General features: G+C 37.8%; 1 protein-coding gene across 10 annotated transcripts in view; it reads right to left on the bottom strand.

Annotated features, from left to right (window-relative positions):
• The window catches only part of A1CF (APOBEC1 complementation factor), a 92531-nt gene that overhangs the window by 25319 nt on the left and 42267 nt on the right, over nt 1-24945 (bottom strand). For all 10 annotated transcript variants that reach the window (XM_006072979.3, XM_006072975.3, XM_006072976.3 and 7 more), the window contains 4 exons: nt 19310-19444; nt 17366-17496; nt 12083-12321; nt 5543-5707 (listed from right to left, as the gene is read on the bottom strand). In XM_006072979.3, coding sequence (XP_006073041.1) covers nt 5543-5707; nt 12083-12321; nt 17366-17496; nt 19310-19444 — 670 coding nt within the window. The remainder of the gene's footprint in view (nt 1-5542; nt 5708-12082; nt 12322-17365; nt 17497-19309; nt 19445-24945) is intronic.

The following is a 24945-nucleotide window of genomic DNA, read 5'->3' as shown; positions in this document are numbered from 1 at the left end:
AACTCAGTTATTGGTCATCTTATATATTTAGGTAATTACCTTTTTAAATTTTATGGCTCCTTCCTCAGAAAGACATCTTGACTCCTTTGATTTGTACAATAAAATTTTAGAGGTAGAAGAGACTTAGCAATAATTTAATTTTTAATTCATCTTACCTTTATTTGTTTTCAACTTAAAGATTCTGAATCTAAATCTCTGACAAAGTAAGTGAAATTTATGAACTCACATTGCTAGGAACTAGAACTCAGATCTCTCATCTGCTTATCTCATTTGATCAAAACAAACAAAAATTCTGAAAGTACATCTGAGAACCAAGATAGTTTCTTACCACCTGGTTTAAAGTATCAAAGGTTGGAAACAATGTACATATCCACTAATCCTACTAGAGGAATCTCTTTAATAGAAGTATTCACACATGTGCAAAAGGATCATGTGTAAGAATATTAATAACACTAGTCAGTTGAAATAGCAAAATAAAACAACTTAACGTCCATTTTCATGAGAGTGATTAAATCTGGTACATTTGTATTAAAGAATACTAAGAAGTCTTTAAAGAGAACAAATAGGCTCGTGTGTACTTACATGGAAACCTTCAGAACCTGTTGCTAAATCTAAAAAGTTACAATATAGTAAGTGTAATATTATAGCATTTATATTTATAAAATCCCAACCCACATATATGTTGCACATAAATATGAATATACACACAGAAAGAGAACTGAAACAATCAAGATTGAATTGTTAATAGGGGTTAGTTCTGGAGAAGATCCTGATGCTGGGAAAGATTGAAGCAAAAGGAGAAGAGGGCAGCAGAGAATGAAATGGTTGGAAAGCATCACCAACTCAATGGATATGAACTTGGACAAACTCCAGGAGATAGTGAGGGACAGAAAGGCCTGGAGTGCTGCAGTCCATGGGATTGCAAAGAATCAGACACAACTTAGTGACTGAACAACAACAGGAATGGGGAAAAAAGTTGGGGAGGATAAAGGGGACTTTCAAATTTTAATTTTCATTCTTTGGTATTTTTACAAATATTTGCAATATGATATATATTCTTTGTGTAATAAAAAAATAACAAATCAACCTAACCTATTATTATGTAGAGGGACTGCTATACATGTTGATGGACATGTGTAAAAATAAAGTTCTACCAAGATGGTTGAACTTTAGATTTTACATTTTATTATTAAAATGTCCTTGCTTACTCAATTTTAAAAATAGAACTTTTGCCTAAAGATAGAAACTTGTTTAATATTAATTTGTTAGTTTACCATGCAAATTATCCTTTTTCGGTTAGTCACTTGGATATATTTTGAGCACTCAGGTTTTCTTCCATCCTTAGTTTCCAGGGACAACCGAGGATGGGACCCTATGCCAGGGAGGATCAGAAAAGGATATGTCTTTTCCTTTTTCCCTCTCACTGTCAAAGTTCAGTTATCTACTCTCTTAGATTCAAGGTCATGAAGACAATTTGAGTTTCTACTCTGCTACATGTTTCAATGGCTATAAACTGTCTTCCTTTGGAATAATGATAGGGTGCTAATGTAAAAATAATTTTAAAACATTGTGATGCTTCTTTTTCCCCTCAGTATTTGATTCTTTACTTCTTATGACAGTGGTTGTACAGAACAAAGTTATATGGCTAAGTTGAGAAAATAAAGGTATTTGAGAGCATGAACCATGCAGACATGTAATTAACTGCATTGCAAACGTGGTCTCTCTATTCCTTCAGTATCAGGCTGGAGTAATTATTGTGACTTAACCTCATGCTTTTCCTGGGTATTAACAGGTAAAAGATGGGCCAGTGAGGACCTCTACCTTCCCGGTCTTTGCCCCATTCACTCTGCAGTGCCATCCTGCAGCTAGTCTGTTAGCTCCCAGAGGCATCTTGGTACTGTCCTTATCTAGTTCCTGCATAGTATTTTGTGCACAGGGGCTGCTGCTGCTGCTGCTGCTGAGATGCTTCAGTCGTGTCCGACTCTATGCGACCCCATAGACGCAGCCCACCAGGCTCCCCTGTCCCTGGGATTCTCCAGGCAAGAACACTGGAGTGGGTTGCCATTTCCTTCTCCAATGCATGAAAGTGAAAAATGAAAGTGAAGTCGCTCAGTCGTGCCTGACTCTTAGCGACCCCATGGACTGCAGCTATTCAATGAATATTCCTGGAATGAGCAAATATTTTAGTCAATTCATTTTCTGTTATCATTCACATTAGTTAGGTGGCATTTCAGATGATAATAGATTTTGGTGTACTCAAATTATACTTGCAGATATTGAAATCAGCTTGGGTTTTTTGAACAATAATGTTTAGCCACACGTGCTTTTAGAAATCATGGCATGTGAAAATGTAACCTCATTAAAAATGCAGACAGATTAGAAAGTGAGAGTTTTCTAAATCATAAAAGCTGTTTTCTCTACAATGGTGTTTATCATATGGCTTATTTTAATATGTTTCTTCTTGTTTATTGATCAATCATCATTTTGCCGAGGGTGAGGCAATAAAATACCAGTGGTCATCCATAAGACTCTAATACAGGGAATTGGAAAACAATGACTGGTTCATTATCAACTTGTCAGCAGCAGTTGAATTACCTGAAGACAAACACATCTGCAGGAGAGGGAAATGGCAACCCACTCCAGTGTTCTTGCCTGGAGAATCCCAGGGACAGGGGAGCCTGGTGGGCTGCGTCTATGGGGTCGCATAGAGTCAGACACGACTGAAGCGACTTAGCAGCAGCAGCAGCAATCCCAAGGGGAGACTTCCAGAAGATCATGTTTCCCAAATTATGTTCCTCAGACCAGCAGTATCACCTTCCCCAGAACTTAATGGAAATGCAAATGCTTGGGACCCATCCCAGACCTATTGTTGTTGTTCAGTCGCTCAGTCATGTCCTACTCTTTGTAACCCCATGGGCTGCAGCATGCCAGGCTTCCCTGGCCTTCACTGTCTCCTGGAGTTTGCTCAGGTTCATATCCACTGAGTCAGTGATACTACTGAATATGAAATTCAGGTGGGCGGGGCCAGTAATCTTTTAATAAGCCCTTCAAGTGACTCTGAAGGTAAACTGTTTTAAGAAAATCAGATTTTATAAAATGATTATAATTGGAATTTCAGCAGATACTCTTAGGCTACAGTGAGGAAGAACATACATTTTCTGGCTCTAGTTTTTGTTTTAATTATCATTATTTCTCTGAATAGCAATATAATATTTTCAGTTTAATAAGGGTTAACATAATATATTGATAATTATTTGCAAGAATACTCAGGGTCCTTTGAGGGATCCAACTTTCAATAGAATTTTTTAAAAGTTATTTTTTTGTTTCTCAAATTTTTCTAGGTAAGTATAAACATCATTTCCACTGGAAAAGAAACTGGTTAGATCTTTTTTTCCCCAATACAGCAGATGTCTGCTAGTCGACAACCCTCTGCAATTCATTTTTTTTTTTTTTTTTTTTTTTGCAGAGTGCCAAGAAGCAGCAGATACATATCATTATGGAGTCCTAAGAGTTGTGCCACCAGCCTCAGAGAGAGAGAAACAGACCTGGTATTTATTATTTTCACTATAATTAACAGGGCCTAGACACTTGTTTCTCTTCAACATGCAGCCTAGAAAGCTGATAGCCAGTGATGATGAAAGGAAGCAGCCTTTTAGTAGTTTCTCATTCCAGCCTTTCTGCACCGACTCCATCCCAAAGAGTAATGTTTTAATTACACAAAATAAGTATTAGTCACTATGGGAAGGAAGAAAGTCAGTGCTAAGTCAAGGTGAAACAATGTTTATACATGCATGTATCAGTTTCTGTGCTCACAATTGCATCGACTTCCAGATCTCCAATTTCGTGTCACTTCTCCTAAACAACCTAACCCCAGGAGTTAGGTTGCCATTGCTGTTAAACTCCTTCCACACACACACATCCTACCTGTTAGTTCTTCCCACCGTGCCTGGCACCTAGGAGCTACTGAAGAAATGACAGGTGAGTGAATGAGTGGGTGAATGGACTATGTGTAGGTCATGGGGGTCCTTGAGTTGTTAAGAACAAGCTCTTAACCAGACCTGGATTTAAGTCCAGACCCTGCCACTTTCTGGTTGTATGACCCTGGACAAGCAACTTATCTGCTCTGGGTCCTGGAAAATAATGGAAGTAGTAAGGTATCCTACATCACAGAGTTGTTGAATACACCATTATACTCAAGTAGCAAGGAAGGCAGAGTTCCTGAAGTGTGGAAAAAGATAAGTCTCTGGTGAATCTTTAAAAAGGGAGAAAACAGAGCCTTACTAATTACCTTTAGAATAAATCATCAATTTATGCTATTCCACTTGACAGAGCAGTCAGAGTTGAAAACAGGCAACATCACTATGTGATGTGAATATTCTCAGGCAGTTTTAAGGTGATGGTATCATGACCCATGCTTATCAACAACCTAGGAAATTCTCATTTATGGAAAGATGTCACCATAGTGATAAACTTAGACTAACATGCTCTAAGGCATGCAAATCCCACAAGATGGTCTACCAAAAAAATGGGATCCATGGCCCTCAAATTGGGAAGTGAGTCATTCTACAGCTCCTCTTTTGGAGACTTTCAAAGCAAATTAGAAGGTTAAGAACTATGATAAGTCCCACAGACAAACAAATTTTTAATTTCACTGAATTTGGTGTTAACAAACTTATTTGACCATGGATCCCTTTTAAGAGTAATGTCTATTGACAGTTTATAGAATTAGTGTTCTGCAGAACTGGCTTTGAGAAATACTTGCTTGGACATCATTTCTTAAAATGCTTTACCTGTCTCAGTGTTGCAGTTCCTATATGAGGAAAAAGAGATAGGGAGTCCAATCTCATGGCTTAAAACTGACAATGAAAAATATTGACAAAATGAAGAATAATAAATTCTCCTCCACCATCCTTTTTCTTTTCTATTCACTCAAATCAGTTTTCTAGAACAAACTGTTACTTCCTTTCTTATGTATCTAAAGTCATAATCATATTCCATTAGACCAGTGGTTCTCAACTGGGGGCAATTTGCTCTCCCAGGCACAAAAAAATTCTAGAGACATTTTTGGTTATGAACATTACAAAACATTACATTCTGGAAAGCACTGGACAGACCCCCACAGCCAAGAATTATTGGCCAAAAATGTCACAAATACTGAGGTTTAGAAACCTGCATCAGATCTTTAGTTATGGCCATGCATTCATTACCACAGTAAATTTTTATTGAACATCAACTAAGTCCCAGGCACAGAAATAAGAGCTGAGGAGACAACAGAAAAAGAGCTCATGGAATTTATAGTTCAGTGAAGGAAATATGTATTAAGTAATCACCCAGAAACATGTAAAATCATAATATTGATAAATGTTATAGAACCTTACGTCCACATTTTCTAATCCAAAGGTAGAAATATAGTTTTAATATTCTGCATGTGATTATGAGAATGCTAAGTGAAAGCTATCTTATTTAAAGTTACAGGAAGTAAGCTCAAGCATAAGTGTTTTAAATATATTTTGAAAAAGTGATCTTGTCTGGCATGTCCTACCTGGTTTAATATTATTGAATTCTTTCTCAATCATCTCTTCTGAGGTAGACAGCATTAGGTTTCTAACGTACAGGATTTTCACTGAGTTCATTGTGTCTTCATCAACTTCTACTTCTGGTTCTGCCCAGTCTACTGCAATAGGATGTCCCCATAACTGAATTCTTCCTGTTGAGAAAGATCAGATATGATTAATTATATAGAAATTAGGACATCACCGCAGTTCATACTAAAATGGCCTTTTAAATTGAACCTTGAGATGTTGATTGAGCAAGAACACTAATATTAAAAGAGGTGATGGTTGATCTTAAAAGGCATTTCAAATAAGAGCTAGCTGGGAGCAAGTTCCGGGCTTCCCAGGTGGCAGTAGTGGTAAAGAAACCCGCCTGCCAATGCAGGAGACATGAGATGTGGGTTCAGGCCCTGGCCCAAGAAGATACCCTGGAGGAGGGAATGGCAAGCCACTCCCATATTCTTGCCTGAAAAAATCCCAGGGTCAGGGCAGCCTGGCAGGTTACAGTCCAGAGGGTCACAAAGAGTCGGACACAACTTAGCAACTGAGCACACACACACACAGAAATGAGTTCTGAATGACAAGTGGCTTATTATAATGGTTGGGTATAAAGGGAACTAGAACATGATTTGAAGTGGAACAGAAAGGAGGCAGCAGATGTCATGTTTGGATCTTAGAACAGTTCTCACAGGGTGAAGGTAGTCACTGAAGACGGCAAAGGGGAGAAAGGGAAAGAATGAATTTAGGGCTCAGACATAGAGTCTGGCTTCATGAAGCATTAGAAAGGTCACTAGAATCTTTGTGATCAAGTACCACCACAGAACTGTCCAAAAAAATGGCGCATGTGAAAGGTGTGTAGGGCTCAGGTGCATTCTCTGTCCCTTACACTCAGAGCTCTGATCAACAGGATTCTCTCCTAGTTCTTTGCCAGAACATAGAAAAAGTTATTATGTTTCCAAATTAGGATAAAGAGCAATGGTAGAGTCTCTGATGGGAAACTGAACTCATCTTAAAAAGGTAGCTGTTATCCTACATAGATTTTTGTATTTCTATAATTGTAATTAATTGAGTGTCTTGCACTCTACTATCTGTTTCCCATATTCTGTCTCAAAGTGACTTCTCACAGTAACTCTGTGGGGAGGGGTATGACTTTCTCAGTTTTACAGAAAAGGAAATGAACTTTTGAGATGATAGGTTGCCCAGATCCACTTTACTTCTCCACTGCTCCCTTTTGATTTTTATTACTCAATCTTGTACCCCTATACAGTGAAGTGATAAGAGGAGAGTGAGGGTCAACTCAGTTTCTAAGTTTGATTGGAAATATGTTTATTTTTTATTAGTTTTGGAACAAGTTAATCCTGGAAGCAATAAAAAGTGTGAGAAAATAAAACCAGAAATCCTCAGTATTGGTAAGAGTTTAGTTGTTTAAGTATTACATGTTTAAGGCAATTATTGTCAATCAAAATGTATCTTTTTATCCTTTAAAAAGCAGTCAATGAAAGCATCTGTGGCATTGACATTCTAAAACCCAAACAAAAGATAGAGGCAGCCTAATGAGTCAGCCAATCCTGGGGAGGCTGTTTCCTACTCTTCCAGTCCTTCCTTGCATCCTAGAGGACAGTTTTGTCCATCACTCTCTTTCCCCCCTCCCTTCCAATCCCCTTCTATACCTCCCTCCCTTTTTATACCATTCCCTTCCTTTTCTATGCTTTACATAGACTTTACTAAAGGTCTTACCCCAAGATCCCTAAGGTTCCCAAGTGACTCTGGTTTCTGTAGCTCAGTGGTTCTTAGTCTTGACCCCACAGTAGAAGAGCTTAAAAAAACATGGGTTCTACTGAATCTTCTGGACCGAGCTCCTTCCTACCTGAAGGGATAGACTCTTCAATTTTCAGAATTTTTTGAGTCAACTGATGTCACCTTGGTAGCTTGAAATGAGCCACAGTGGGAGTGTTAACACTAAGGAAATCCCAAAATGCTACAACCGAGGCTTTTGATTTTCCCCTAGGAATTGCCTCATCTCTGATCCCAGGATCCTTCTTCCAAATTCTGATCTAAGTGGTCTAGTCTTCAGGAATTTGAAAAGCATCTCAGTTAATTCATCCAAAATTGAGAACACTATTCTAGCTCATTGACTTTTGCCTACCAAGACTGAGACCACATTAAGTCATTCACAAGCCTGAAGATGTGGAAAAGGTTAAAATGGAAAGAAGTGAGAGGGGATGCAGGAAACAGCGATTTCCATAAACATCCCTGTGAAAGTCAGTATTGGAAAGTGATTTCTGAATATGAACTTTGAAGTCAGACAGGTTCAATAATCAGATCAGTGATCTTGGCTAGGAAACAACCCTTCTAGCTTCCCCTTCCTCATCTGTAAAATTGGGATAATAAAAATACCTACTCATTAAGGTTCTTGTGAAGACAAAGAAGATGATGCATGGAAGGGAGAATTTTCATTTTTAAATGATAATTCAATAATGTACTTTCCTCTTGATACTTTTTGGTGGATTTTGGAGATGTCTAGTTTATAAAGAATATGCGTCCTTTGAGTCTAATGTAAATGGTGTCAAATTAGAAATGATTTTTTTTTAGACTCTCCCTTCTCCTTTAGAAGAAAACAGTGTACATTGTAGACGCTTAATAAATGTTTCTATCCTGAGTCATTCCCCAGGTTTTCCCATATCTCCCATGCAATTAAATGGCTAATATCATTAGTTGATGGATATAGCAGTGGATCACAAAATTTGGTGCCACAGTAGAATTACCTTGAAAACTTAAAAATATCAGTGCCTCAAGGCTATTCTCTGCTTCCAGAGAATCTCTGATTAGTGACTGATTTGGATACTGACATTGTTTAAAAACCTCCTCAAGGATTTCCCTGGTGACTCAGTGGTAAAGAATTCACCAGCCAAAGCAGGGACACGGGTTTGATCCCTGGTCCAGGAAGATCCCGAATGCCACAGAACAACTAACCCTGTGTGCCAGAGCTACTGACTGACCCAGCACTCAGGAGCTTGTGTTCTGCAACTACCGAAGCCTGCATGCCTGGAGCCCATGCCCTGCAACAAGAGAAACTACTGCAATGAGAAGCCCTGGCATCGCAATTAGAGAGTAGACCCCGCTCACCACAACTGGAGAAGGCCCTCATGCAGCAATGAAAACCCAGCACAGCCATAAATAAAACACACAAATCTTAAAGCCTTCTTAGGTGATTCACATTTGTAGCCCACCATGGACAATCCTTGATTTAAATGACCAAATCTCAAGCTTAAAGTCTGAGGGGCAGTTGCATCCTGGCAACCTGTTATAAATACAAACGATCAGACCCCACACCAAACCTTGGGGTCACAAAGAGTCTGACACAACTTAGCAACTAAAAAACAACAACAAAACAAACCACATCAGACCTACTGAATCAGGAGCTCTAGTGGTGGGGCCTCCAGCACTGTCCTTTAATAAGCCCTCCAAGTGATTCTGATGGAGACTAAAATGGAAAAAGCACTCTTGGAACTCTTTTTCAGAGCATCCTCAGAATGCTTTGATAAACTCTGCTCAATGCATCTTCTTTGCTCCATATATGCCTCAGCAAAGATGCAGTGTCAGGAGCGAGTTGCTACTGTTGATAAGGTAGGTAGGGGAGAGGGAGAGTCAATACACCACTTCAGACCACAGTTTTCTCTCTGTCTCATCTGGATCAATTAAGGAAAAGCTTCTTGTGGTCCTTGCTTATCATGTTTCTGAAAGATCTCCTTATCCTTTCAAACCAGGCTCTCCTGAGGATTGCCCATTACTGAAATCCTCTTTTGTCGTTTAACTGGTGAGGTCCAAATGGGTAATAGATTTTACTCTCAGGCTTTTGTAGAAATGAAACAGTTTGCTCTGACTGGCTTATTTGCTGCATCTTGTTAGTCTGCTGCTGAGGCACTCTGATTTAAATCCAACCTGACTCAAACTCCAACAGCTGAGGCCAATTAAAGGGTCAGGCAAGGAGGGGCAGCCTCAGATAATGAGGAAATGAGGAGCACCTGGGGAGTGGGGCTGCCTCTATGTTGCTGCATCCTGGCCAGAGAATCATGGGGAAGAGTGAGGATCTAGGGTGGAAGCTTAACAGAATTCTTGCAGCCTCCGTGCTCAGCCCTGACCCAACTAGTCGGCTCAACTCAGGTAAAGACAAAGGCTTTTTCTGTGACTCAGTGTGCTGTTTTCTTTGAAGAAAGGAAGCTGATGGGAAGTTTTAATTCCCCAGGAACACTGGTTGACTTCTGAAAACCCTTTCTCCTATTTTGGATTATCTTTCACTGCCTTTCTCCCGCTACCCCTCCCAAATGATTGTATATATCTGTACAGGTAATAAAAGAGGAAAATAATTAGTGTGGGCTGAAACAGTGTAAGGCTGGTTTCTTCACAAAATGATGGCTAAGGGGGGGCCTTAGAATCAGTGAGTCAGGAGAGGGGAAAGGGTAACTCCTTCTAGTAGGAGATACAGCATTGGGAATAAAGGATACAAAATGAGCAAGGCGTTGTCTAGGACATTGAGTTTGTCCTGAGAGAAAGGGGTTTTTATCAGAAAACAGAATGTACAACTTATGTTTGAAAAGAACTGGAACCCTGAGTGAAAGGCCTTGAATGACAGGCTCAGAGGTTTACGGTTTATCTCATATGCAGCAACAAGACAGTTCAAATAATATTTTTTAATATTTTTTAACTAATAGTATTTTTAACTAATTTTTTCACTGAGTGAGTGACAACATTCAGCCTCTTAACAAAGAGAGGCTGAATTTCTGCTACGTAAAAGAACTTGTAGAAAGGATGATGGGATATTTTAGGAAGACTACTCGGGGGTAAAGTTCAGGATGGAGTCAGTTGAAGGTGTGATCCATTGAAGAGAAAGCAGAGCTGAGAGAATAATTAGGAGACCTTGATTAAAAAAAAAAAAAATCCAAGGTTGGGCATATATGTGTTAAAGCCTACAATGGTGGCCCAAGAACACGATGGAAATGAGGGGCTTTTCGATAGCAAAATTGCTGGTATTGAAGAGGACAGTAAAATATTAAGTTCTGGTCACTGAGAGGCTAGGTAAGAAGTGTGAGGAGTCTTAGTGATTCTATGCCCCTATGAGTCAGGCACCTTGACCAGCGGGTAGTGAATTTATGTTCATTTCTTTTTTATTTTGATTATTCACTTTTTAATGGACATTTCCATGTTGAAACTATCCACCTCTCAGGACAAAACGTTTTTACTGTTAAATTTTAAATATTGATTTCATCTTCCCTAATCTTTGTAAAATTTCCCTTTCCTATGTTTTCTAATACTAATGTTGTTCAGTCACCCAGCTGTGTCCAACTCTTTGGAATCCCATGGACCACATGTACAAAATTTTTGAATATTACTTTAGATATAAAAATACCCACCTCAATAGATTCAGCAATTTTGGGGGCTAGCTCATATTTTTCACTTTAAGCTGCCTTCATAGTATTAAAAAATATTCCTCAAGCTCAGAAGCCATATTTCAATTTTGAAAAATTTTAGAGGGCTAATCCTGTTAGTATTTTTTAAGAATGTGTATAGAGCAGCATATGTCTAGGTATTGTTGCTGTTTTGCTTTGTTTCAGATTAAGGTGGTCTTCCATAGTGCTTAAGAGAAACATTGATTCCAGTGTGTTCAATCAGTTATTCTTGAAATCCTTATCATTTTAATGTTGATTCATTTCAATACCTTACTTTGTGTAAGTTTTGGCAAATATTTTAAAATAAGCACAGACTTTCAATAATTTTTCCTAAGTTGATCTGACTGAGACAGTGTCTTGGTGGAACTTTCTAAACCTAGGAATTTATGGTCTTTGCCCAGACAGGACCTGCGTTGTATTTATAGCACCTAACTAAGGTGTCCTTTTATGGAAAGCTATTATTTCTAATTTCTGAAATTACAAATTATTAGACACTTAGTTCAGTTCAGCTGCTCAGTTGTGTCCAACTCTTTGCGACCGCATGGACTGCAGCACGCCAGGCCTCCCTGTCCATCACCAACTCCAGGAGTTTACTCAAACTCATGCCCATTGAGTCAGTGATGCTACTGGGGGGTTATAATAAAAGTATGCCGCTTAATTGTCATTGGGATAATGTTTGGCTTGCATATTTATTATTTCATTATGATGGATAATATACCTTATTTCTAATAAGTCTGATAATGAGAATGATACATAAAGATAACTGTTGATTGATAAATTTAAGGAGATTCTTCAATTTAAAGATTCAGTACAGCGTTGCTATAGCTCGAGGTTCTAGATTTCTCCTATGCATGTGTATTGGATTTAATGCACAGAGTGAATAGTTTTCCGAACCTAATCTGTGAAAACTCTAGGGAACAGAATCAACTGTGAGGAAAGAAAGATGGAGAGTTTAAAATGTTGCATAATGAGAGATAAAGAGCAAAGAAATGGACTGCAGGGTTTTGCTTCCTTTGCTAAGAAGCGCAGCAGCCTGAAGCAGGCAGGAGGGAGTGACGCTTCCTCTCTGAGGATAGTCCTAACCTGGGAGAAGCTTCCTCCGGGCCATGGCAGCTGCCCGGTGATTCTCATATTCCACGAAGGCAAAGCCGCGGTTTTTGGTTTTATCTGCAGCACTTGGATAGACGATGACATCCACGACTCCTTCGGTGACCTTTTTCATCTCTGATAAGATTTCTTCTCTCTTTTTGGTCTTTGGAATTCCCCCGACAAACAATCGGCAGTTGTCCACACTGGCACAAACCCCTAAGAGACGCCCATTTCTGCCAAAAGAGCAGGTGTTTTGATTGGTGAGAATCCTTGTGTGGTTAAGGTTTAAGACAGAAGTTGAACATGTCTGGCCTTGGAACTTTTATTAAGGTCTGTGGATGTGTGACGTTTGGCTATCTTTAGGGTTTAGATTGCTTTTGGAAGGGAACTGCTTTTGGGAAATTCTGCTTAAAAAAATTTTTTTTTAATTGGAGTACAATTGCTTTACAATATTGTGTTAGTTTCTGCTATACAACAAATTAAATTAACTATATGTAGGCTCCCTCCTGAGCCTTCCGCACACCTTTCCATGCCACCCCTTTAGGTCATCACGGAGCCCGGAGTTGAGCTCCCTGTGCTATATAGCAGCTTCCCATTGCTATCTTTTTTTTTTTTAAATTTTATTTTATTTTTAAACTTTACATAATTGTATTAGTTTTGCCAACCATTGCTATCTTAAAAAAGAAAAAAAATTGAAGCTGAGTATTATCTGCTGTCTTTAGACTCATCGTAAATTCACTAGCTATTGCCAATCCTCAACCCTCCCAAATATTAATATAGGGCACCATATATTAATAAAAAGGCACCAATCCTGAGGCCTTTACACCTGGCCTAACCTACACATGTAACTTGCCTGGCTGCCCTGAAGGTATCTGAGGTTGCAACCCCTGGTGCTCCCTTTCTTTTCCAACCAAATAGAAGCTATTCTGACATCACTATTCAAGATAGGCCATATACAGAACTGATTTTCACATATTATCTTATTTGACCGACACAAGGAGAATGTGAGATGGGCAAAATAGGTATTGTTTCCATTTTTCAGTTGAAGAACTCCAGACTCCAAGAAATGAAATGACTTGCTTACAATGTTGCAGGTTTTAAGATATAAAATTGGCCTCTGGGCTCAATTCAATCTCCGTTTCTCACACTGTACATGTTGCTTATTGGCAAGTTGATGGGTACGTTTGCCAAGATGAGATCGGTTCAACTTTTCCAGGAGCATTTGGCAAAACGCATAAAAAAAGTCTTCACTGTGGGAAACCTTTGGCCATATAATGGCCCTCTGTGGTGAGTATCCTTAGAAATAGAGATGAGCACTAGAATTTTGTGTAAAGTTATTCACTGCTACTATTTAAAATCTCTCCCAAATTGGAAATGAGCAAAATATTCCATCATAGAGAGCTGGTTTAATGTATCTCAGCTGAGATGACATTGATTCTAGGGCCGGGTATTTCCACATTGTATTCTGTGGTGTGTTTGTCCTCCCTCGTTCTCACCCACTAAATGCCAGGAGCCACCCATTAGGTCATCCAAGAAAGCCTCTTCACCATCTCATGTCCCTTAGGGTAGACAATACTGCTCCTGGCTGAGATGCACTGGGAAAAAAAAGATGAGCATTCGTGACACAGAATGCTCTGTAGTCAATAAACACAATAACATGGGAGAGTCTTTGATAGTTGAAAACACCAGTTCAGCCTGTGCTATTTGGTTAAAAAAAAAAAGACTCTAAAATGAGTATATGAGAAAGCCACTTTGATTAAAATTGTATAGAAAGTCTAGAAAGACTATAAAAATTCAACATAGGGCAATGAAGAATGGTTGAACTTTTATTACTTCTTTTTTTTTTTTTTTTTTTTTGGCTGTTTTTGTGTGTTGTGTGTTAGGCTATGTGACTTTTGTAATAACACAAAGTTATTAAAAATGGGTAAATTTCCCTTAACAGAAACCACTCATTCATTAGGAATAAAAAGTGCTTAAGGGGGAGATTGCTCTTAATTCTTGCTTCTGGTGGTTCTCAGTTGTGTGGCAGATGTTTGACCAGGGTCTATGCTTTGCTGAAGAATCAATAATTGCATATCAGACCTGTGACAGGTCCGTTTCTATTTGGTGAACATTGTCCTAGGAATGTGGTTTTTCAGGAGGGGTGAAAGGGTTGATAAAATGAACTTTTTTTTTTTTTTTTTTTTAAACCTTTTGCTTCAAGATATTATTTATTTAGAAAATATATTATTGATCATTAAGGGACTGGTCTTATCAGTTACCAGTAGGGGGAGCCTGGAGGCTCCATATCCTGTTTTCAGAGCTGTGTGATTTGTCAGGCAAACCACTCCAGTATTCTTGCCTGGAAAATCCCATGAACAGAGGAGCCTGGTGGGCTGCAGTCCATGGGGTCACAAAGAGTCCAGCATGACTGAGCGACTAACACTTTCACTTTTCCAAGAATTGCTTGGAGATGAAAAACTACGTCTCAAAAGCTGAGGGCATGACTTTAATGTCGCCAGAAGCCAGGCATTTAGAAGATACTCAGTGGATATTTGATGAGGAGGAGGCTGACATGACAATTGTGAGTCTTTTCCAGATAAGAACTTTATCTACCTCCTGAGAGATAGTGGCCTTTATCCTACTCATTAAAATTTAAAGTCACTCTGTGCCTTCACCTTGCTTCTGGCATCCAACCTGAACTTTGGAATTTTGGCCACCACTTTTCTCTTTCCAAATACTTTGTCATATTTCTCCTCTTCCTTCTCAGCCTCCTCCTGTCATCGCCATAACCATCAGCAGACATTTATAGAGCATCTGACGTCTCAGGCACTGAGTTCTACGTGCATTCTCTCTCTTTTTTGTTCATTACGCCCCCCATGAGGTACAGAGACTTTTATTTCTATTTTAAAGATGAAGACATTGAAATTCATAGAGGAGAGTGTTATTTTTCAGTGGGTTGTGTTTAATGTTCATACCCTGTTTTCAAAAAGTATTGACAGGCTCCAGTGTGTAACAGTATGCTAAGAAGATCCAGCAAACTCTATTGATTCCCTATACAGCCAATTCTACACCCGTCTCAACTTAAAAGCTCTTTTGGCAATAATCCTTACTGTCAAGATATCCAGATACCATGAGAGATCAAGGAATGGAGAATCCTCTAATTCCTGAGAACATATAACTAATATTAAGCTATACTAGGATATAGCTTTTTATAGCCCTTTCTGAAACAATTTGGTATGTATTATTTCATATGATGGATGCCCAGAATAACTCTGTGTGATCATGTGATAGTATAACAATGATGCTGAAAGAGGTCAAAGGATTTGTTCCAAGGAATCCGGACTAGACCTCAGATCTCCTGATTCTCATCCCCCAAAATTCTGCACATAGCAGAACTCTTTTGGATCCATGGAGCCATATGTTGGGGGAGCCTCCTTTATGTTTTTTCTAAGACTCTGTTCTAGAATCCAATCTTGAGATGGAATGGCTAGACTACTAGCAGTTGCCAAGTCCAATCAATCTCATTGTGGCTAAGGGTTTTAAGAAAAATGATCCAGTAGTTGACTGACTTACAGAATTACAGGGATAATGTGGCACTTATTTTGGGCCTATAAGAAGTGAGAGAAAAATAATGGTGGGAAATCTGCTGTCTTTGTACTCATCGAATTTCAGATTCCATCACTTTTAAGGTGTGACTCTGTTACAGGAAGGAATGTCTTCCTTCCTTCCTGTGAAAAACAGCATCTCAGAATTAATGTTGCTAATATGTGACTTCTATCATTTATTGACCTGTTACTATGTTCTGAATACTGAGCTAAACATTTAAAAATCTTGATAACATCCCCATAATAAACCTATGAAATAGTATTATTATTCTTCCCACTTTGTAGATGAGGAAATTGAGGCTCAGAGAGGTCAAGTCACTTTTTGACACTCACCTGAAACCTGTCTGACCCCAAGGTATTCCTTTTTCACTTAGTACACTAATCTTTGCTCTTGGTGACCCTGGGCTTCCTTAAGAAAGTGTTTATGGCACTTCCCTCTAGTTTACATTTTGGAATTCAAACATTTTCATGAAGTTTAGTCCTATTGCCAATTTATTGATTGTATAGGGTCAGGTGTGTCCTGGAACCTTCTGCTAATTTCATGGCTTCAAATATTACCTTTATTTGGCTGACCCCCAATTCATACTCCAATCGTGACCATTCTCCTGACTCCGGTGTCACACGGTCATCGCCTCAGTATCTCCCCTGGGACATGCAATGTTCATCTCAGGTGTTGCCTGTCCCCAACATAGCACTTCATGTTTTCCTGCTATTCTCCCAGCCTGTTCCATCTCAATGACAGTAGCACATCCACAGAGACTTGAACCAAAATCCAGTTTTCTTCTAAATCCAATACTTAGCCAGTCTTGTCTATTCAACCTCCAAAATATCTCCCACATCTGACTATCACCTACACCACTAACCAACCTCTTTGTCTAACCACCACCATTTCCTGCCTAGTTCTAGACACAGTGGCAGCCGTGGAACTGATTTTCCCTCTTTTAGTCCTTACCCTGGGCACTTAATAGCTGGAGGAATATTTTTTAAAAGTATGACTCTAGTTAAACTCTTCTGTGATTTCCCCTTTTATTAGACTAAAATCCAGACTCTTAAAGATGAAATATGACTCTCCAACTAACTGTATTGCCCTCAACTCTCCTCTCCTTACTCTGTTCTGAACATTGGCTTTTTTTCTGTTCTCTAAAACATCACGCTTACTGTCATTTTGAGACCTTTTTCACTTGTTGTTCTTTCTTTCTCTGCAATAATCTTCCTCTAGGTCTGACTCTCGTGGTGGATTCTTTTCATTCAATCTCAGATCAAATTTTGCTTCCCAGAAGAGTATTCTCTTAAATACATCAAGTTAGAACAGCGACCTCTTCACACAGCTTTATCCCATTTCCTGGTTTTGTTTTTTCACTCTTTTGAATACATCCAATTGCTTACTATGACTGGAGGAAAGTGTTCCTTGATACTTCTAATGGTTTGAACAGTGGCCAGCATGTATTTATGAAATGGATAAATGAATGAATTTTGTTTCTTTGAATAGTTTACAGAACTTAGTCTGGCACCTTATATAGTGTTGGCTAAATAAATGTTTCATTAAATTGATTTCCAAGGAAAAGAACTAACATATTTTTTTTTCCTGATTTTGGCTATCTTTTGCATATACTAAAATATAGATAAACTTGATAGAAGAATAGATAAAGGTACATTGATTCACTTTTAATCTAGAAGAGATAGATCTTACCTGATTTCATAATTATTAAGTTGCTTGATTGCATTCTTGGCTTCCTGTTTATTTGAGAATGTTACAAATGCATAGCCTCTATTGTTGCCATTAAAATCCATCATCATTCTCATTTCATAAATTTTACCAATCTACAAGTAATGAAAAGAGAGAATTCATATTTAAACACACATATACACAATGTTTTGTGAAATCTGCCTCTACCACATTTGGTATTTGCATCTCATATAAATGAATGGTTCACATGTTTTCATGCTGGCTTCAAATTTGTCTTCTGACTCATCGGCAAAGTCAAGATAATAAAGAAAACGTGTGCAAGTGGCATTTCGGCCTGAGTTACCAGGATATATATTTTTTTGACAGAGCAAGTGACCTTTCATCACACAATTATCTGGGGATTTATACACCATTTTAGGGACCAGAAAACACATTTGTCATCAGAAGTACAATTTTTCGATAATTTGTCCTTATTCTCTAAATTGACCTCTGAAGTCTCTATAGTTTTATCTTTACTTGGTTGTTCTCTACCCTTAGTGTTTAAAAACCAAAACTAGGAACACTCATTTGGAACATTGCAAAACTGACTTATTTGCTATCTTTCCCCCCACCATGATACAAAGGTGAACAGAGCAGGTGTATTTCAGAGGATGGTCTGGGAAGCCCTGTTTTTGCCATCTGTAAGCAGAAGGCAAATGCTAGTGTTAATGCAACTGATCTGGGGCCAGACCTCCGTGGCCACAGGGTGCTCCCTCTGTCCCTCAGTGCAGCTCCTGTGTTGCCTCTATACTACTCTCTCCTGCTTCCCCAACTTTTCTTCATAATCCAGATACAGTAGCTCATTATTGCTGGCTGCTGTAAGAAGGATGGTTGACATAGATGTGAGGGATGCGTGTGAGAAGAGGCATTATTCAGCAAATGCTGTTTTTGCAATGGTGGCTTCCCCTCAGCTCAGCCTCACCCCATGCCACCCCATGCCACCCCATGCCACCCCATGCCACCCCAGGTATTCAGTGGTGGACACCTGTTTCTCCCGGGCTCATTAGAAAAAAATTCAAGCATGGTTCATCTCTGCATTTCAGGGGGCTTTGGCACTTATTTTCACATTCAGTATGTAAGATTCTTACAGGATGAAGTCCTCATAATTTGTGCGTGTGCCAATTGATGTTGTTTGTATAAAATTAAAAGTAGTTCTGAAACAGGCTGAATTACACACATACAAACACATAGATGATTTTGGCATTAGGAAAAGAAATAGCCAAACTCTCATTTTCACTAAATTTTCTAGGAATGTGATTGTTTTAAACACCTACTTGGTAAATTATCAAGAATGTCAATTTTGCTTTTTCGATTTAACTTTGGGTTCAGTAGCAAAATATAATTTAGAGTTAAAACTGAGGAAATTTATTCCTCAATTATGTAATAACTTTGAAAAACCATGTTATTAATCTTGCTCATCACATTCAAATTTTTAGAAGGAATTTTTTCTTTCTGGATCAATATATACAGGTACATGGTTGAGCCATGACAAACATACACATTTTTTTTAATGTGACAGTCTTACACTTTATAAAACCATAGTAACATTTCAAGTTGAAGCAATATCTTATTTTAGACAGGTTGTTATAGTGTTACTCTAGACTGACAGATATGTTGAGTTTGCAGTAAGATGGCTTTGCCAGTGGAGATGGGGGATTGAAATACAGATTTAAAAGTCATCAGCAATGGTAGTTTCAGCTGTGAGTAATAGAGCAGAGAGAATTCAAGGCATTGATAATTAGAGGCAAATCACTAATAGCTAGGAAGGTTTTAACTCTGTCCAGGATTGAGGAGTGGCAATTGGAAAAGAAACCGTCACTGACCAAGAAAAATGAGGCTGAAAGCAAGGTGAAGAGAATAGTATCTTTTTCATTAAAAGATTAAAAAAAAAATCATCTTCAGACTCACTTTTTCACATAGTGGGATAAGCTCATCTTCAAAAAGGTCTCGGGGGAGTTTTCCAATAAAAATTTCACAGCCCCTTTCTGGGGGTGCAGCATCCCAGCCAGGTGGGGGACCACCATATTTTCTTTGTCCATTTTCCTGCAAATTCCATATGACGTATAGGAGGGAGGAAAAACCAATACAATCTTTAGTTTGAATTCCTCGAGCATTTTCAAAATCATTTCTTAATAAGGAAGATGCTTATTGACAAGTAATAGTAGACTGGTCAGATAAAAATTGAAGTCTCTTCAATGTGGATTTTAACACCATGTTCTTTGCTTCAGGGACTGGCTCCAGATAAGCACAGTGAAAACTTATAAAGTGCTGGACAAATATAAGGGGTCATTGTTATTTTTTGATTGCCATTCAAACTCACCAATGCCTCATCATCAAAGAATCCGACCCTAATTTGAGTCTAGGGTTCTGATTTAATGTTGAAGTCTATGAGGGTTCTGGACCTGGACTATTTGGCTCTGGGATCCACTAGCTGTGGGACTTTGGACAAATGTCTTGACTTCTCAGATCCTGAGTGTTTTTCATCCACAAAGTGGAGACATAATCAGCTTTTGATTAAAGGAGATAATGCATCAGATGTGCATGGCACAGGTCTTGGCATGTGATATATATTCAATAGTTACTAATCCTCTTCTTGCCTGCTTAGATTGAGGTGGTTTCATGAGCAAGGCAATGTGAACCCCTAATTAGAAACATCATGAAGGTTAGCATTGGAACTGGCTAATTTGGGGGGTCCCCAGTGAGGGACTTAAATCTGTCTTTGAAGTTGACAAGACTGGTGAGAGGTGTTCACTAATGTTGGATCTTTGTGGGGAACCAATGCTGTTCTCAGCCCAAATATAATTAGCTTCTATTTTTTCCTTTGTCATAAAAAGACCTTTGGTAAATTCAGTGTCCTTTTTTATTTTTAATTGGAATATAATTGCTTTACAAAGTTGTGTTAGTTTCTGCTATACAACAGTGTGAATCAGCTATATAATGTCCTTTTCAAGGAGGAGTAATACAGGGTTTTCTGCCAGTGCTGTCTTTATTTTTCTGAAAGTTAATGACCCAAAAATAACTTCAGGGGCCCCAAAGTGAAAGATAGGCCTAATCCGCCACTACTGAGCTGACAGTTCATTTGCTAGAGAGGGATAAATTTACTTTTCACTTAGGCATAGCCAGAGCTCTTTGTTGTTTTACTTGATTGTGATTTTTGGAAAAAGGAAAATGTAAGGAACCAAATGTCCATATTCATTACTAACTTCTACCATGATTACTTAAAACTTTTTTATACCATAAAATGATACATGATGTTGGAAGAAACATGGTAATGTATAAAGTAAAACAGAAAAATTTCTCAACGTGTCACCCTATTTGTAGAAGCAGTTGTTGAGTTTGTCTGCCTTTCCAAATACTTTTCTATGTATATTTCTAAAAGACACATTTTAGTTATTTAAGGACTTGTTTTACATGGTAGTTGTTTGTTAAAAATCAAAGTAAAGCAGTTTCTAGTTTCACTGTTAAATCTTTGTGAATACTAACTTGAGACTTTCTCAATTATTTTATAATTGATAATTCAAAAGCTTTTTGGATTACGGTATCTAAATAGTGTCTTTAATTGTAATCATGTTTAAAATTCCTAATAATTTAATCATGTTGCTTTAAATTAAAAAGATGTCATATGGGTGTTCTACCTTGCCTTGATTATTTTTTGCTTCAAACAAGTAGGTGCTTCTAATTTTACCAAACATGGAAATATTTGCCTCAAGAGTTCTTATATTTTTTTTCCTTCCCCTATATTCTTTTAGGATTATTCATTAAAAAAGCTTTCACTGAGAAATCTGAGAAATGAAATGTATTATACTTATAGGAAAAAACAAGAATTCAATGAGCTGTGTCTCAACCAAGAATTTCCTAAAAAATGAATTTGATATTTTTGGAGACATATTTAAGATTTTATTTATTTAACAAATGTTTATACAGTGCTTACTACATGCCAGTCTCTCTCCTAATTCTCAAATAGTATTATAGGTTATGAACTATGCCTATCCTGATTTTACAGAAGACATTTTACAGAAGCCCACAAAAGATTAAATAATTTGCCAAGATTCTGTGGTTGGGAAGTGGGGAAGTCAGAATTTAAAGCCAGGCAGTCTGGTGTCAGAGTCCATCAGCTTAATTTCTACTATATTTTGCTTTGTTATATGAAAACCTAGTCACTTTTAACAGATTCATACATTCAGTTCCTTATTTATGAAAAAAATTGTCATGCCATTAAATTGCAGACTCTCTGTTGCTTTTAAAATCATTCCAACTTCCAATCATTTTATTACACAAATTTTGGAAAGAACATATCTCACACCTACTTCTTACAGAGAGAAATATTTCTGTTGCCCATTCTATAGTCCACCTCCTAGGACTGACTGTTACCATTGAATTGATGCAGATCCCTCTGAGGCCATTTCTATTTATCATAAGTATCTGGAGATATACTTCCCAATGGATTATTGGAATAAATTTAATATAAACTTGGGAATATTTGTATCTTCGACCTAAGGAAACAAAGTTTCATTGCATAATAGTGAAGTGGCTATTCCAGAATTTCTCATTTGACAAGTTTTGATAGCTTGAAAATAAATAGGCAACCAGCAGATTGACCTTTAGAATTTCCTCCTCAAGTTTCTTGCTATTACTAAAAATGTCACCAAACTGTTTTGTGCATATCATATATTTAGAACTCATGTGATTATGAGCCAAAATGATTGATTAGGAGAGATTATTAATTCTGTTGTTTCTGTAACACCAAGAGTATTTTGGGGAATCACCAAGAATCTGACTGATGCAGAGATGCCATGAAGTTCAGACACTGGGGGAGATTTATCCTGTGAACAACCCACTGGGCTCAGAATGCACCAGTTAGTGGGGGTCCAGGCCAGTTTAAGACAGGCTCTGGGCATTAGTCATGGGGTTAGAATAGCTGTCCACTACTTGGACAGTTGGAAGCTGAATTGCTGGTATTTTAGGCACCATGTTTATAGTTGAGGAGTTTAAAATAGATGAAGCACAATCAGAGCTGCTCCTCCCTCTCCTGGCTGATGTCCTTCTTATGGGGAGCATTCTTCCAGCAGCATACATGTATAAATAGTTAGAGATAAAAAATACAGGTTTTTGTTTTCTATGAGAGAATGTTCATTAAACTCTGGGATCTTTTATTTTTCCATTCAAAGATGTGAATGTCACATATAAATAGGTGAAAATCTTCAACTATATAAATTTCAAAATTAAAGACCTAATTCTAACTATAAATCCAGTGGTTTTAATTTAGATACTGAATACTGAGCTTACCCATAACTCAGTTATGTGTTAAGAGTATTTGGAAGTCCCTTCTGCCACAGATATTTTAAGCCCTTTCATGAAGGAACCACAGAGTCTTTAAGAAATTTTATATACCGTCTTCTTCACCTTGGTTAAAACCACCCAACCTTTAATACATGATTCTGAGCAATACATCTTAGCTTGAAGGGCAAGCAGACCGAGTTAATTTGTGCCACCTGGCATCTGATCTTTGCCTACATCTGAGAAATCTGGGCAAAACTACCTTTTTCCTGTAAGAGTTAAAAATGCCCAGATACTTGCTTTCCTAGTGTCCCTTGTAGCTGGGATAGTTCTAGTTATAATAAAGTTGAGTTGAGTTCTGGTGCAGAAACAGTCATGGTGCTAACATTAGCATTGACGATGGATATGTCTTATTACCATTCCAGATTTGTGCGTGGTTCTGGTTTCATTTCTAAGAGTTTACCCTTTTTGAAATTATTTTGTTTTAATATTATTATTTATTTTTTAAATTGAAACAATTGATTTCTGATGTTGTGTTATTAATAGTTTCAGGTGTATAGCAAAGTGATTCCATTATACGTGTGTATATATTTATATATATATTTTCATAAAAGCTTACATCTTTTTTACTCTTGAATCTAGTTCTCTAAATCCAAAATTTCTAGAAACCAATACCCTTTTAATAAACTGCTTTTCTGCTTAATCAGCCAGAGTTTACCTCTAACACTTGCCCATTAATAGTAACAGCAACTGAAAAAACAACAGCTAACCCTGAGTCAGGATCTCTGCAAATGCTTCCCATGTATTAATTAATTTAACCTTCTCAACAAACATATGAGGATATTATTATTACTTTCATTTTGTGGGTAAGAAATTCAAGGCACAGAAGGTGTCCAAAGACATACAAACAGTAAGTGACAAAGACAACATTTGACTCCTGAGTCCATACTTGTAGTTCTAGCGTTATTTTTCTTTTTAAAAAATATTAACCTAATATGCTCATTTTACAGAAGAGGAAGCTGAATCCAGAGATATTATGTGACTTCCATAAGGTTTCATTGGTTTAATTTATTGCAGAAAATATAGACTAAAAGTTCTCTGGTTCTCAATCTGGTGAATTTGGCATATGTACTGTTCAAAATTCGTGATGACCTTTCTTCTCAGGCTTAGCATCTCACAATTTTGCCTGTTGTGAGCCACACTCGCTTTCCTGTTCAGCCTCATCAAACATGGATACCAGATGGCTGGTTGTCTTGATAAATGAGCCCATTCATAAACTAGGAGGACATTAATTAATGAACCCTCATTCAGTCTATTTTCCTGAGTAGTAATTTCAACTCCTTTAACTGGTTCTTTGGAAATTTTATATTCCAAATCTGTAATCATCTTTGTGGTTCCCTTTGGTCCTTTGTTTTTTCTTGCCAAGAGGGAAGAAACTGTGTATGTTTCCTTACTAGACTGCTTTCAGATGTTCTCCAACCCATTTTCCAATTGACTGTGTTCGTATCGATTTCTATTTCCGTTCTCTTAAGTGCTGGCCCATCTCCCTGAGTTTGGTGGCGTTTCTAGCCTTCACAAGCCAGTCACCAGCGTCATACCGAGAGCCACGGTTCTACGGCTGCACTCCTGTGGTCTGTCCTCATGGTTGATGCCTACACCTGGAGAACAGCTCTATAGACTGTCTCTGTTGCAGTTCACACATTACTGCTGTGTTTTCCTAGTTGCTGATTTGTGAAATTGAATAGAGGTCTTTACTAGACCTTATCATTATTACCTTCCACCTGTAAAACACCTATACCTCAGCATGTGATAGTTCAAGGCAAATCTTAGGGGCTTTAAATAAGAGGTACCAAAAGAATCTCCTTAGTTGTGATTTTACCTTTGATCTGCTAATGCTATTATTGTTGTGGAGGACAACAGACAGTGCTATAAGGAATGTTTATTTTGTTAATTCTGTCTGAAAGATAACAGTCTGTTTTGTGTATTGTTTGTTTACCCACACATTTTAAGATCAGTGACTTCAAATTGGTAAAATCTACTTTAGGCTGAGAATTTTTCCAAGGCAGAATTTATCTAACTTATATATGTTGGAACTTGGCATTACCCTTGTTAGGTATTTTATTTTTTTTTTAACAATTTTTGCAAAGCATACACAATAAGAATGCCAGATATTTTTCTTAAAATAGAAAAATAACAATTGTAGTATAAAACTGAATAAGTGGGATGTTGGAATTTGTAGAAACATGGTACTATAGTTAGTAACAAAC

Source organism: Bubalus bubalis, chromosome 23, assembly GCF_019923935.1.
Source record: "Bubalus bubalis isolate 160015118507 breed Murrah chromosome 23, NDDB_SH_1, whole genome shotgun sequence".
NCBI classification, from domain to species: domain Eukaryota; kingdom Metazoa; phylum Chordata; class Mammalia; order Artiodactyla; family Bovidae; genus Bubalus; species Bubalus bubalis.
The sequence above is the reverse complement of the archived record's forward strand: the minus strand, read 5'-3'. Positions and strand labels throughout refer to the sequence as shown.